Source organism: Orycteropus afer, unplaced genomic scaffold (genome assembly GCF_000298275.1).
Source record: "Orycteropus afer afer isolate SDZICR_OR568_19922 unplaced genomic scaffold, OryAfe1.0 scaffold00073, whole genome shotgun sequence".
Lineage (NCBI taxonomy): Eukaryota > Metazoa > Chordata > Mammalia > Tubulidentata > Orycteropodidae > Orycteropus > Orycteropus afer.
This window is the reverse complement of record NW_006921660.1, coordinates 2,674,739-2,690,615: the sequence shown is the minus strand read 5'-3', so window position 1 is coordinate 2,690,615 and position 15,877 is coordinate 2,674,739. Positions and strand designations below refer to the sequence as shown.

General features: G+C 40.7%; 1 protein-coding gene across 1 annotated transcript; it reads left to right on the top strand.

Annotated features, from left to right (window-relative positions):
- Window positions 1-8,534: 8,534 nt before the first annotated feature.
- On the top strand, window positions 8,535-14,363 carry ING2 (inhibitor of growth family member 2). Its single transcript, XM_007940879.2, has 2 exons — window positions 8,535-8,709; window positions 13,693-14,363. The coding sequence occupies exons 1-2, from the start codon at window positions 8,535-8,537 to the stop codon at window positions 14,361-14,363; spliced, it is 846 nt and encodes a 281-aa protein (XP_007939070.1).
- Window positions 14,364-15,877: the final 1,514 nt, after the last annotated feature.

The window sequence follows — 15,877 nt, the reverse complement described above, 5'->3', positions numbered from 1 at the left end:
TGTTAAAAATTTTTGGGTATACACTTATTTCATGAATTGCTCTATGACCTGGTCCCAATATTATCATCTATAAAATAAATTGGTTTAGAGGTGATCTGTGGGAGCTCTGGTAGCATAGTGGCTAAGACACTTGCCTGCTAACCAGACGGCTGGCGGTTCAAACCCACCAGCCACTCCTCGGAAGGAAGGTTGGGCAATCCTACTTCCGTAGTGATACTGCCTCAGAAACCCAAGGAGGGGTCGCTATGAGTCGGGGCCGACTCGACGGCACATAACAACAACAACAACAACAGAGGTGATCTGTAAAACTGATCTTCCATTTCTTCCCAATTTTTATATACCCGATGGTTATGATAAATTGCCGTTACCATCAGTGGACCACTGAGCTACTCAGTGAGGCTGCCTGTTGCCTCTCCCTTCCTTTGGGGAAAATCATTGACCCAAGATTACTTTTAGCTATAAAAAGTCTATGAGTGTATAGTGAGCATGAGATCAAAACACTCATCTGAAATCATGCAACCTTAAGATGCATTTTTCTTTTCTTTTCTTTCATCTGACTCTATTTATTGAGCATGATGCAGTGCTCTGGAAAGAGCCCTGGGAGCACAGTGATTACGCACTGGGCTGCTAACAAAAAGGCTGGCATTTTGAACCCACCAGCTGCTCCACGGGAGAAAAGACTTGGCAATCTGATCTCATTAATATTTCAGTCTTATAACCCTTATGGGGCAATTCTACTCTATAGGTTCAAATGAGACAGAATCAATTTGATGGAAATGGGTATGCAGGGTTCTGGTGCAACAGGCATGGTTCCTGAATAAAAACATCTTCTTGGGAAGTGCTTACTTAAATTTAAAAAAAAAAAAAAAAGTATACAGGTTTCCTTCACTATTTGAAAGCAAAATGTTTCTATGAAAACTTTTGTAAGCACAAATGGTGCAAAGTGAAGAATCGATTACCATTAATTTATACGGGAAAAGTTCTTGAATGTCCCCATACCCAAAAAATAACCTACCCAATTATACCAAAACACATAAAACCTAAAATAACACTAACATATACTGTCAGACACAGTTAAAAGCTATAGAGGCTTGATGCTGAGATGCTGAGTGTTGCTCCCTGGAAAGGAAGGAGCTTGACATGCCACTATGGCTGCTCGCTGCCTCTTTAATTGGCTTGCCCCAAAACAAATGCTGAACCTTTTTCATCTTTTTTTTTTTTTTTTTGTAAAAGTAAAATCTTCTTTGGATTTCTTTCAGTTAGCAAAAACGTGTACTAACATAAACCTTCCATAAAATCAAAGTGGTGTAAAGTAAACTTTTGAAAACAGGGGATACCTGTAGTTTAACCAAATGATGAAGTCAATACATTTCCTCCTTCCCCTCTACCACTTTTCTATTTCCTTTTGATGAAATAGGAAAATTGTTGTATCATAAATTAAGAGTAGCAGTTGACAGGCATTGCACCATGCTTTATCTCAAGCTTTCAGCAAAGTAAGGGGTCAAACTTTCTAATTCCTCATGGTCTGGCCACTTCCAGAATCATACTGGGCTACTGTTGGATTTATTCACTACCTGCAAAAACTGAAGGTGAGACAGTCCACTAAAACAAAGGGGTATCTTCTACAAGGGTAGAATGTGTTTGACATCTATCCATCTGTTTACACTGATGGATCTAGCTACTACTTCGTTTTTATAGGCTGAATAATTTATATCTACTTTATCAACTATTTAATTTTGGACAAAATTTGTTTCACCTACAAAGTTAGGCCATGATACCAATTTTGAACATAAAATATAAATCTCCATCAATTCTAAACCCTTTTCCCTGCTTTTAGGAATCATTATCACATAATTCAAACTCCTTCAATACTGTGACCTAGTTTCCCCCTCTTGATGTTATAAATGATTCACGTAACTATGGTAACCATCCAGAGAAAACTAAGTGTTTTTCTGGTCAGCAATATGCAAAATATACCGTATGTGTTCTCTCTTCTCTCGGGGATAACCAAAGTAGGTATAGGTGTTTGCTTTTCTTTTTGGTTATGAGGATATATTTTACTATACAGAATTTCATCTTGACTATAATACCAATTATTCATGTTGTTGTTATGAGCCATGGAGTTGGACGACCCCTCCTTGGGTTTCTGAGGCAGTATCACTACGGAAGTAGATTGCCCAACTTTCCTTCCGAGGAGTGGCCGGTGAGTTTGAACCACCAGCCTTCTGGTTAGCAGTCAAGTGCCTTAGGCACTATGCTACCTGAGCTCCTCAAATATTCATAGTCTTCATTAAATTGTTTTAGGATCATCTTTTGCTTCTAGTAGTCATCCTAAATGCTGGATAATACTATAACCCAAAGTAGTAGGATTGATTGCATATACCAAGTTTAAATCTGTTCTCTCTAGTTCTTCAACTACATACACAGGCTGACATTGCACAAATTCCAGTATTTCATCTAGAGAACCTGGTATTTTCTTAACTTTGTCCTTTGGTCTTAGCAGAAGTGTTCCCTTAAAGCAAAAAAACTGCTATAGTTTAGGTATCTGAAAGCCCTGGTAGTACAATGGGTAAGTGCTCAGCTGCTAAATAAAAGATTTGCGGCATGAACCCACAAGCTGCTTCGAGGGGAGTAAAACTAAACCAAACAACCTACCATCGAGTCCATTCCAACTCATAGTGACCCTACAGGACTTTACAGGTTTCCAAGGCTATAAATCTTTATGGAAACAGACTGCCTTATCTTCCTCCCGTGGAGTAGTGTGGGAGAGAAAAGACCTAGTCATTTGCTCCTGTAAAGATTCAGCCTAGGAAACCCTACGGGGGCAGCTGTGCTGTGCTGTACAATTGCTATGAATTGGAATTAACTCAATGGCATACAACAGATATACTGAAATACTGAGAAGAGTTATCTCCAGGTTGTAGTGGTTTTTATATATCTTCTTTTATCACTTTTCTATTTTTCCTACAGCTAGTGTATAGTACTTATGTAATGAAGCAGTAAAAAAATGCTTTAAAGCTGAGCTCAATGGAGATGCAGACTTAATTTTTCAGTTGCCAATTGTACTAATGAACCAATATAAAGATTTGGGTTTTTTCAATACAATTTAAAAGGCTTCACTGGACTTTCCAGAACAAATTACACTCTTAATAAATACAAAATCTTAGAGTTTTAAGAATTTATTTATTTGCATTAGATACAATTACATCTCTCCAGGAGGCTATCAATTGGTGACTTTTTAATTTCAGAATACCCTTATTTTCTTGAATCCTCCCATATTTATGAGTGCTTTTCAACCATCCAAATATCTTCCTTAGAAAGGTACTCTTATCTGCCTCATAGAAATACATAGGTAATTGTTGTTGTTGTTATGTGCTGTCAAGTTGGACCCGACTCATAGTGACTCCTCCTTGGGTTCCCGAGGCAGTATCACTACCGAAGTAGATTGCCCCATCTTCCTTCCAAGGAGTGGCTGGTGGGTTTGAACCTCCAGCCTTCTGGTTAGCAGTCAAGTGCCTTAGACACTATGCTACCAGAGCTCCTACATAGGGAATTAACTGCCTCTAATTGGTTCATAAAGGACCTCATCAATCAAATGAAAAGAGTGGAACTTATCTGAATCCTGCTGATGAAAACAAGCATAAAAAAACATTGAGACAATAGAGAAATCTGAATTGTCTGGATATTAATGATACTAAAAATTTTCTTAGGTGAGATAATAGTATAGTGGACATATTTTTCAAGAAAGAAAATTATTTTCTCTTACCCATTCATATTTAACATATTTACAGACAAAATGGTAAGAATCCAGCAAGGATAAGGGAGTGTGAAGTGTCACAAATGAAATAACACTGGCTATTTATCTTCTGAAGCTGGATAAATGGTATATCAGGAATCATTATACTATTTACTTTCGTGTCTATTTAAAAATTTCCATAACAAAATTAAAAAAAAAAAAAGTGAAAGGAGAAAAAATAAAAAGATTTTCTAAAACAGTGAAAGGAGTAAAAAGAAAAATATTTCAAGTTTAATTAGCTGAGTAAAGCAGAAGCTGCATTTTTTTAGGTGATACTTGGGTAATGATTTTAGGCATCCTTCAGAACTACTTGCTAGTTTGTTTTCGGAGTTCTTCTCCTTTGTCACAGGATAAATTAAGGGCTATACCAGATTAGGTTTGGAGGTACAAACCAGGGCCTTGAACCAGCTCAGTCATGGTTGATAAGTACAATCAAAACAGAGCTGAATATTTAAAATTTAGGTGAAGTGGAACAACAACTAGAATGGGAAAAATTATGAGTCAAAGCCCTAGAATGGGAGAATGTGGAAGAAGCATAGCAAGCCTTTTTAGGAGCCTGATACAGGAGATTGGATTATTGCCAAGACTGTGAAAATCCACACACATTCAAAGTAGTACAGTAGGCCACCAACTTTGAGCAGGGCACTGCTATTTCCTACTCTGCCTGTCATGAGATTTGGTTGCTACGCGTTGTGCTTGCTACCCTTGTTTTCTAAGAGGGAGATTGAATTTCTAGCAGAGCATCAACACATAATTGTTCCCATTCCAGTCATTATTCTAGTTCACTCACATTTTACAAATTTGGGTCTATTCTGGTTTTGCTCTGTTGGCCATGACTGAACCAGGAAGAACTGGGTCAAAGCCCTAGCATAGACCTAACAGGGATAACCTCTTACAGGTTAGAGTCAGAGGCCAAAGGCTGACAAATTAAAGGCAATCCTCATACACTTCTTCCAATCTAAAGATATCAGTTACTTATCTTTTCTGTTGTTGTTTGCTGCTGTTGAATTGATTCCAACTCATAGTGACCTTAACCTATAACACAACGAAATATTGTTCAGTCTTATGCCATCCTCACAACTGTTGCTATGTTTGAGCCCACTGTTGCAGCCACTATGTCAATCCATTTCATTGAGGTCTTCCTCTTTTTCCCAGATCCGCTCCCAAGCATGATGTCCTTCTCCAGGGATTGGTGCCTCCTGATAACATTATCAAAGAAGTCTCACCGTCCTTGCTTCTAAGTGCATTCTGGCTGTACTTCTCCCAAGACAGATTTGTTTGCTCTATCTTTTTTAGGGTTGTTTTAAAATGGAAAATGCAGCGAAAAGTAAGCTTCCTCTCTGCATTATTTGGCGTAGTTCCTACGGCACTGGACTGCTAACCAGAAGGCTGGCGGTTCAAACCTACCAGCCACTCCTCCGAAGGAAGCTTGGGCAATCTACTTCCATAGTGGTACTGCCTCAGAAAACCAAGGAGGGGTAGCCATGAGTCGGATCCAACATGACGGCAGTGAGTTTGGTTTTTGGTTTGTCTGCTTTATTCATATGATTAAATATCACTAATTAACAAGATGGATTGACACAGTGACTGCAACAATGGGTTCAAGCATAGCAACAATTACGAGAATGGCACAGGACCAGACAGTGTTTTATTCTGTTGTACATAGGACTGCTAAGAGTCAGAACTGACTCCACAGCACCTTGCAACAACAATAAACTTCTATGTGCACAGAATTGGGGATTTATAAATGTTGTATTTAGCAGACAGTGAGGAAGTCTATTATGAAGAGGCCTGAAATTCCCAGTTAACTGACTACTAAGAAAAAAAAAAATAATAATAAATAACCAAGGTCAAGAATTGTGTTTGGAGGGTATGGTGATTTTTTCCCCCCATGTAAGTACTCTCCCCACAGAGTGCTTTCATAAGCATGGGCAGGAACAAGCCTTTGATTAACCTTATAAATTAATAGGCAAGGAAAGCAAGTCTGAAATAATTCTCTTTCTCACATATATAACATTACCATATTAGAGTGTGCTTTATAGGTTTAGACCAATATGGGCTGAAAAATATTTTTGTTTTGCTTTTAGCCTGTTCATCGTTGTGAAAGGTGAAAATAATGCCATAAAAGGTGTTCTATCTCATATTCGACCTTCCTTCCTTTTATCTTTCTTTAGATTCCTGGAGCAAGCCCTTTAGTATTCTGCATCATTGCCTTTTCTCACTTCTAGTTTCTATCTAAGTGCCTTATCTGCCAGCAGATCACTAGTCAGAATGAATAAAATCCATAGGTACATTCTGTATCTAACCTGAATCAAAACATTTTGCATTATTTTGGTGCCTTCAATAGATATTAGCTGATTCCAATATATGAGGAAACCAAAATAGTGGGGTTCAAGTAAAAAACAAAATTTAATTATTATCAGTAAGTTGTTTTTGACAAGATATGGCTGCTTGAAAGACTGAAATAACAATAAAATTCCAAGACTTTTCCCAGAAATACAATACAGTTAGTGAATGGTTCTTAACGTTCAAAGTAGTCAAAATCTCAATGTGTCACAGGATAATTAACTCAATCTCCCAGTCTTCTGCAGTATTTTTTTGTGGTTCCCAAGACGTCGAATTCCCTGAAGTGCCTTATTTTGGTTTGAAACCAAGATCTAGATTTCTCTTTGCCTTTTAGGGGATCTAACATTTCAGTATTTACTTAGTATCAAGAGCTGTTTTAAAAACGCTCTAAACCAAAACCAAACTCGTTGCCATGGAATCACTCTTAGGGACCCTACAGGACAGAGTAGAACTGCCCCACAGGATTTCCAAGACTATAAATTTTTACCAAAGCCGAATACCACATCTTTCTCCAGCGGAACAGCCAGTGGGTTCGAACTACCAACCTTAAAGTTAGCAGCCAAGCGCTTAACCACTGAGCCACCAGGGCTCCTTAAAAGCGCTCTAAATAGATCAAAATAATGGTGCACGGTTGGAAATAAACTGGATATAAGAAAATCAAAATTTGCCACCCACTCCCATTTTCTAACCCAAAGATATTACTCACAATAGTGTTTGTTTGCATAAACATTCCATTAAATTTCCCCATGTATTCGTTCTATTTACACCCATTTCCTTCTAAAACACACATTATTTATTATATATCCTTAGAACCTATCTGTAACTAAAATTAGTTTGGCATTTCATCGAATGCCATACAGAAATTAGAACCTGATAGTCCTTCACTTTGATAAGGCCATGAGCACGATTCCTGATTAAGGCTTTTACTCCTATGCACATTTCCCTCCGGCCTCCATCCCCCAGGCTTGTCAATCCTAGGGTGGTGGTGGCTCTATGCTGTCGAGTCCAGTCCTACGGTAAAAACGGGTAAAAAGAGTTAGTGAAGGTGATGTGCCCTTAATTCGCCAGTAAGTCCTCGCTGCGTTTGTTTAAACGTTCTGCACCGCGAAAACTGTCTTTTTTTAAAGGCTGTCTATGGGACAAACACGTTTCGAGACAGATAGTCTTGCATTCTTTCTCCCTAAATTAAACAGTTTCTGAGTAGGGGAGGGACTACAAAACAAGCTCAGCACCTCGCGCTAGTATCAGGGCGGAAGCACTCTAGAGGCCAGGAGGGAGATTTAAAAGACGTGAGAAAAAGCTAAAGGAAGCACAGGGGCCAGAGAGGAGCAACGCCTACCTCCCCGATTAGAACCCCGGCGACCGGTGGGTAGGAAGGCCGCGGCCTTTAGGAGCCGAGCCCAAAGGGAGCGTAGAGGCGGACGGTGGCAGCCGCGGGAAAACAAACGTCGCGCATGCGGGGTGCCGCGTCCCGCTGCACGCTGGGCCCCGTATTCTCCGCAAGCCTCACTTCAGATTATAGCCAAAATGACCGCCTGAGGCTTCTTTTAAAGCTCACGATGATCTGCGCAAGATCCACCTGATGTGGGGAGAGTTGGTAACATCAGGCCCAGTGAGCTGGGCCAAGTATCCCCCTTCCAGTGGAAAGGACCGCAGAAAGACGTCGACTACCTTCCCTCTCAGGTCCCATTAAGACATTGAGTGAAGAGGCGGGCTTGACAGTGCTTTCCCTTTAAGAGGAGGCGGGGCGCAGCTTGCCGTTTAGCCGCCCCTCGCACACTTCCTCCCCAGCCAAGAGTTGACAGACCAATCAGCCGAGTGGCAAAGGGAAGGCGGGAGAATGCGAACCCTTCGGTAGGGCGGTAGGGGCGGGCTCCGGTCCTTATTAGGAATGAGTCCTGCGCAGGCGCACATGCGGCTGCGGACGGAGGGGCGGGGGCACTCCAGTGAGAGACTCTCCGACAGGCACGAAGGGTGATTGGGAGAAAAGCGGACAGCGAGGGGCTTGTCATGGGGATCCAAACTACGAGACAGCATCTGTAGCATCTGTGGACTCTGAGGGGGACAGGAAATATCACCGTCCGGGACCCCGGCGCCAGCTCCGCTGGTGGGGATCCCTGCTGCTCTGTTCCTGGGAAGGGAGGGCAGAAAGGAGCGAGCGCGGATCTCGCCCCGCCCCTGGGCTTGTTACCGCGGGGGCGGGGAGTGAAGGCTTCTTTTGGGGGGAGTAGAGATCGGGGACTCGCCTGTGCCCTCTTGAGCGGCTGCCGGTGTCTCCACGGCGCCGGGCTGCTGAGCGAAGGATCCGCAGAGGCTGTCGCTGTTGCATGAGTGGCTGCTGGATGCGGAGGCGGCGGCGGCGGCGGTGGCGAGGAGCAGCAGCGGCGGCAGAATGTTAGGACAGCAGCAGCAGCAGCAACTGTACTCGTCGGCCGCACTCCTGACCGGGGAGCGGAGCCGGCTCCTCACCTGCTACGTGCAGGACTACCTCGAGTGTGTGGAGTCGCTGCCCCACGACATGCAGAGGAACGTGTCTGTTCTGCGAGAGCTGGACAACAAATATCAAGGTAGGAGACTGCGGGGCTGCCGGTGCGGGTTCCTCCCCTAGCCCAGATCCGCTGACCCCCGGGCGCGATCGTTCAGTGACTGCCCCGGGAAGTGCCACTTTTCTTTTCTCCTGTGACAGTCTTTCCGAGTGCACAGTTGGGGTCTTGTGTGGGGGAAGGGGAACAAGGACTAGAGACCAGGTTCGCGGGCCTCCCATCGGTGCGATCAGCGTGGACTTCTGTAGGGTCTCAAGGGTGGGGGTGGAGGCCGCTCGTCAGCCCCGCTGTAGACCCTGCGGCTGCAGCTGCTGTGGAGGGGAATCAGCCATTTTAAGCAGCAAGCATTTGTCCCGGCTTTTGCCTGCCCCGTGCCGCAGACCCGCCTGCCCCGACGGGGGAGTGTGCGGCGAGGCGCGGGCTGTAGGAAAGGAGCGGCCGGCCACAGCCTGGCTCCTACTAGCGTCTTTAGAGTCTGTGGACTGGCTTTACTCAGCTTCCCACCTTCCCCAGGGCCCCCCACCTCCGGAGAGCAGATGCATTGGAACGTGCGGGGGGAGGGGGAGGGCCGCGCAGGAGGACCCTGGAGAAGTCGGTCGCTCCACTCTCCTGTTTTCTGGCTCTGGACTCCGACAGACGAGTCCGTTCCCCACTCTTCGCCCCAGGGAAAGTTCCGGGCCGCCCCGTGCCGCCGCCTTCTCCAGCTCCTTTAACCAAAAGGTTAAAAGGGGAGGAGGGTCTCCCTCAGGGAAATGACTGGAGGTGTTTGTATGTGTTGGGTGTGTAGGGTGTGTGTGTGTGTGTGTGTGTGTGTATGTATGTATGTATGTATGTATGTGTGTGAGGATTTGTGTGGCGGGGAGGGGCTCCTTGCACTGTAGGCGGGGCTTACGGTAGTGACGTACGTAGGGGAGGGGTGTGGGCGCGAGGTCTCCCGCCAGCCCGGAAAATGGATGGTCACTGGGGGGCTTGGGCGGAGCTGGCTGGTTGGGAAGTATAGAGGAGTCGGTTCTCTCCTCTGACAGAGCAAAGTCAGTGTTGGATTGCAGAACATGCCTGTTATGATTTTTCAACTGCTGCCCAATCACTAGGGTCAGCCACGGTCTCTGGGACGGTGCTGGGTCCGTGGCTGACTCTAGTACCGCGTCCGTCCGGGCTATGCGTCATTTCCGGGACTCAGGAGGAAATGCATTGGTTGACTGGGCAACTGCCTGGCGTCCCTTCACTCCTTGGTCTCTCCTTCGAGTTTCAGTGATGAGGCGAAAACCACCATTTGTGATCACATCTGAAACGCTAGGGCAGGAGGGCAACCCTTCTTACAGAGTATCGTTTTTCGTCCACTTCTGTGGACCTATGCCCTTTTACTAGGAGAGAAGTTTAATACGGAGCTGTTAGGTGTCTAACCGTACATCAAGGGAATAGGCCTTTTACATAATGGGTAAACAGCCATGCAGACTTCAAAGATAACTTCTTGGACCCATTCTCTGTTACTGATTGTTGTTATTAGGAGGCTTCGAGTGGTCTCTGCCTTATAAATGACCCCATGCAAAACAGGACGAAATGAGTTATTAGAAGTCACTAATCCTGTGATTCTCCATGAGTCTGAATCGACTTGATGAAAGTAGGTAATCCCATGATTTAGTCTCTAAAGGAGCCCACTTCTGGGATGACGTTTTCTGGCCTGTAGCATGCTTTAGGTGTCTCTGTTTTTGGATCCATAATTTATTTCTGTTTTCTGAACCCATATAATTAATAGGTCTGATCTCTGTTAGGGCAAGGGAATTAGTACTGATAGTTTGTTGTTGTTGTTGTTATGTGCCGTCGAGTCGGCCCCGACTCATAGCGACCCCTCCTTGGGTTTCCGAGGCAGTATCACTACGGAAGTAGGATTGCCCAACCTTCCTTCCGAGGAGTGGCTGGTGGGTTTGAACCGCCAGCCGTCTGGTTAGCAGGCAAGTGTCTTAGCCACTATGCTACCAGAGCTCCTTACTGTGTGCCAATTGCTGTGTCATATCCAGGACGTTATCTTTTCCTCACAATAAACCTGTGAAATAAAATTACTTTAATGATAAATTAGATTTACAAGGAAATTTAAGTAACTTGCCTGGTTAATTAGGTGGGAGAATAATTTACTTCAAGGCTTGGCTACTTCAGGTTCACATTCTTGCTTTAAAACTGTTAATTTTTTTTTTTTTTTTTTGAATAGTAAGAACCCTCCAAAAATATATTCTACAAATATAGAGCACATTATGAATGGTAACCTGAAAATGGTACTTATGTGCTTAAAAATTGTATATTGAATATTCTTAGTTTCTCAAATAATAACTGAAATTGTAAAGTTTTCAAGAGTTTGTTTCTTTAAGGCCACCATTTGCCTTCACAAAAGTTAAGCTGTTTGTTTTTTCATTTGAAGTTGATGAAGGACACATAATTTGGGGACAGGGTAATCTGCCATCTTGACTATCCAGAATTGTTATAAATAGCTCTGGTAACATGAGAAATAGTAGTAGGCCTTACAAAATTGAGAGATTATAATAATCTCTCAGTTCCATTAATGACTTGTTCAGTGAAGTAATTTCAAGATTAATATAAAAATTCACTCTACACATGCTCATTAAGCTCAAGTTTCAGACTCTCTTGTAAAATTTATATGCTTTTGTTTTCTTGGTTCAGATTTCTTACAGCTTTTCTATGCTGGTTTTAAGAATTTTCTGTTCTTGAATCTAATACTTAAAGCAATATTTTGTAATATAAATTATATAGCCAAATTTCCTTCTCACCTACTTGAGATACTTGCAGAAATTAACTGAAAAACCTTTAAAATAGGGAAATGAAGAAGAAAACAATTTCACAATTGAATGAGGTATTTACTGTGCGATATGGCTGTTAAGAACTTCTTTTTGTTCCAGTATTTTCCTTCATAATTTCCTAAGTAAATAACAACCTTTGAACTAAAATTGTATTTGTATTATCAAATGTCTTCAGTGTGGCTTAGTGGAAAGAAAGTACATGAACTTTGGTGTTAGACACATAGACCAGGCTGAGGCCAAAGTCAGTGGCTTTTACCTCTTGGGTGTCAGTTTCTTCCCATGTGGAAAGTAATGGCTTTCTCATGGGGTTGCTGTGGAGATTAAATGAGAAAATCTATACCAGATAGAAAGGGTGGTAGATGTCAGTTTCTTTTCTTCTACTGCCTAAGTAAGTTCTCTTAAAAATACGAGTTTTTCTCATGTAATACCAATGCGTTGATATGATATGTATTAATTAGCTTCTAACTCCTGATCATTAAATACACAATATTTGAAATGAGGTTTACCATTTTATATTTTTCTTTAATATTCAAATTTTGTGTGTTTGAGGGGAAAATATTTTCTTTCTTTTTTCCAGAGGATAATTAGGTTCTTAAAAAATCCACTTACATGCTTCACTGGGCAAATAGGACAGATATGAGCTTTGTTCAAAAATAGGGTATGCAGTTACGTTGTTCTTAGGTGTCATCAAGTTGTTCCGACTCATAGTGACGTTATGAGTAGAACTGCCACATAGGGTTTTCTTGGCTGTAATCTTTACAAAAGCAGAATGCCAGGTCTTTCTTCTCCAGACCAACTGGGTGGGTTTGAACCTTCAATCTTTTAATTAACAGCCAAGCGCTTAACCGTTGTACTACCATGGATGAAGAATACCCTAAAATCTGGTGATACTTTGTCATATGTCCCAGATGAAACAGTTGTCTGTCAAATATGTGTACCTGCAGTTTTCAGGGAAGCTAATTCATAGAGTTATAGTAAATATGTGGCTTGTGTCACCTCACAGACAGCCCTAGTAAGTGTATTTAACTTGTCTAACATTCCCACTCTCATCTTTAGAGTAAATAATACTGGAATATATAACAGTGGTATGCCATATGTTAGAGTTCATTTTCATTTTTCTACTTTTTAGTTATATTACGCTCTTTTAGATAGCATTATATCCCTTAAGAGTAAGAAATAGGACAGATCTGAATAAAATAAATTTTAAGTAAATTTTTTATGCCAATTGAAGCTTTGTTTCTAGATTTTTTGATACCTTCTAAGTGATTCAGCCATTTTTATTTGATTTTTAAAAGTGTCCTGCGTGCTATACAGTACCTACTTAAGCAATTTAAATGGTTTAAAACCAATTGCTGAGTTATCTACAAAGGTAAAGTGATCCAATGCTGACATTACTGTAATTTTGTTAGTGACTGTTAGTTGATGCCAGACCCTGAGAATCTACTCTGAAAAAAGATTTTTAGAATTTTCCATGGGATACTAAAATAACAGTTATTAAAAGTAATATGATGGGAAGCTTAGAATTTCTTTATGTGTGCTCTAAGAATGTTTTGAGATATGATATGAAAGTGAAGGCATAGAATATCTCTGGATCATATAGCAAGCCATTGATTGAACTGTAAATCCTATAAATAGAGTTAGATAGTAATCTATAGTTTAGACCTGGAGCCCTTTCAAGTTTTATAGCTGTGGAAATTTTATATATAGGGTTGTTTTGAGGTTCAAAGGAAGTATAGGCAATGTGTTACTAATTAGGCACAAAGCTCTTATTTTTCAAAAAAATACAGATTAATAGGCATGGAGGTGTAGTACCTAAGGTATTTGATTGCTGATCAGACGGTTAGTGGTTCAAACCCATCAGCCGCTCCTGGGAAGGAAGGTTAGGCAATCTACTTCTGAGTGATATCGCCTAGGAAACTCAAGGAGGGGTCGCTATGAGTTGGATCCAACTTGAGAGCAGTGAGTTTGGTTTTGGTATTAGAACTTTGTGTTCTTTCTTTTCATTAGTTTATTTCTAAATATATTTTCATATTGGATGACATGATCTTTGTATGGGTAATGTTTTTGATGTTTCCATACTGTCAAGAAGTGTAGTTTTATTATTTGAGTTCTAACTTTACCAATTCTGTGAAAAATAACTTGAAAATGTTATGTGCTAACACATAACATTCTGATTTTTTTTTTTTCCTTTTTTTAGAAACACTAAAGGAAATTGATGATGTCTATGAACGGTATAAAAAAGAAGATGATTTAAACCAGAAAAAACGCCTACAGCAGCATCTCCAGAGAGCATTAATCAATAGTCAAGAATTGGGAGATGAAAAAATTCAGATTGTCACACAAATGCTTGAATTGGTTGAAAATCGGGCAAGACAAATGGAATTGCATTCACAGTGTTTCCAAGATCCTGCTGAAAGCGAAAGAGCCTCAGATAAAGCAAAGATGGATTCCAGCCAACCAGAAAGATCTTCGAGAAGACCCCGTAGACAGAGAACCAGTGAAAGCCGTGATTTATGTCACATGACAAATGGGATCGAAGACTGTGATGATCAGCCACCTAAAGAAAAAAAATCAAAATCAGCCAAGAAAAAGAAACGTTCCAAGGCCAAGCAGGAAAGGGAAGCTTCACCTGTTGAGTTTGCAATAGATCCTAATGAGCCTACGTACTGTTTATGTAACCAAGTGTCTTATGGGGAAATGATAGGATGTGACAATGAACAGTGTCCAATTGAGTGGTTTCATTTTTCATGTGTTTCACTTACCTATAAACCAAAGGGGAAATGGTATTGCCCAAAGTGCAGGGGAGATAATGAGAAAACAATGGACAAAAGTACTGAAAAGACAAAAAAGGATAGAAGATCGAGGTAGTAAAGGCCATCCACATTTTAAAGGGTTATTTGTCTTTTATATAATTCGTTTACTTTCAGAAAATGTTTTAGGGTAAATGCATAAGACTATGCAATAATTTTTAATCATTAGTATTAATGGTGTATTAAAAGTTGTTGTACTTTGTCTGTGACCTTAATTTTCTGCACTGAGTTACCAAATATTTTAAACCAGGTAGTCTTCTGATCACCTGCTGAAAGGAACAGGGAATAGGGAGAGAGGGTGGTGTGTACATTATAAAAACTTCACAAACTATGCCTATTTAATTTTCACTTAAAACCACAATATTATTATTTTTATTTTTGGCAAACACCCAAGTATCGTTAGCACTCTAGTTATACATACTTAAAAAAAATCTAGATAAAGTTGGATTTCTGTGCAAACATCAAAATTATCTTGGATAATTTAAAATATGAACACTACCCCAGTTATAGCTTCTTTCTCTTTTGTCCCATTTATACATTTACTTGCTCATCTCTGGTCTTCCAGGAATTTAAGGCACTAGAGATAAGAATGATTTGAGATTCCATGTGGAATAATGTGCTCTTATTAGAGTATTTGCTGCTGTATTTTCCTTAGTAGCGTTTTGATAACTGTTAGTAGCCCATTTGTAAATGCCTTGCTTCTTCTTCATAGATAGCTTAAGTTCTTAATAAAGGGAGTTGTGTTTTGTTTTGCTTTAATTGGGGGAATTAAGAGTAGCTAGAATACCAAAAATACTGTCATTGGTTTATATTGGCAAAATTTGGGTTATGTGGTATCATGGTTTAAGGTTGAGCAACCTTATTTAATAATTTTTTTCCCATGGGATCCACGACTGGGGTATCTAGCCACAGTCCTATCAGTGGGAAAAGGGCAGGTATTAATCTTTAAATACTACCTGTATGTCAAGCCGTTGCTTTAAATAGTTTTACTACTATTTCTGTCCCAAATCAGTGATTATATATTATTTTGACTAATAGTGTATTTACCTTCTTAACTTTCTGGTACTGGTGCTGTTTGATGTTTTCACCTTGAATTAACCAATTTCACTATAACAATGCAATTAATAATGTATTTGTAAATTGAATTTTCCAAGATTCTAATATTCTAAGGGTATGCGTCCATAAATTTGGATTTGGGGGGGTTTAGGGAGGCAGCAGAGTGGTCAGCCCTTTAGATCTATGTGTTACATGCTTTCTGTTCCTCATTTCTTCCTAATGTGATGATCTTTATTCTTTGATAAACATGAAAAATCCTGCTTGTTTGGGGAAAAAAAAAGTGTTTTTTTTCTCTTCTAGTTCTCCTGTGTAACTTTTAGGCATGTCATTTCACCTCATCATGTCACTTATTTGTAAAATGAGGTTGACTTAAGTATCTCTATGTCTCTTTTCAAATCAATAGTACTTGTACTGTAGTGAGGATTTTAGGAATTTAATGAAATGACTCATTTTTGTCTTTCATTAATTTTGTCCTTCAATCTGAGATAATGAAGGTGAAAGTTTTAAAGGTACGCG

What these genes read in the sequence shown, in the direction of transcription:
- ING2 (XM_007940879.2), top strand. Translation starts at nt 8,535, where the DNA reads ATGTTAGGACAGCAGCAGCAGCAGCAACTGTACTCGTCGGCCGCACTC. An exon ending in GCTGGACAACAAATATCAAG is followed by an intron (nt 8,710 to 13,692) that starts GTAGGAGACTGC and finishes TCCTTTTTTTAG; the next exon opens with AAACACTAAAGGAAATTGAT.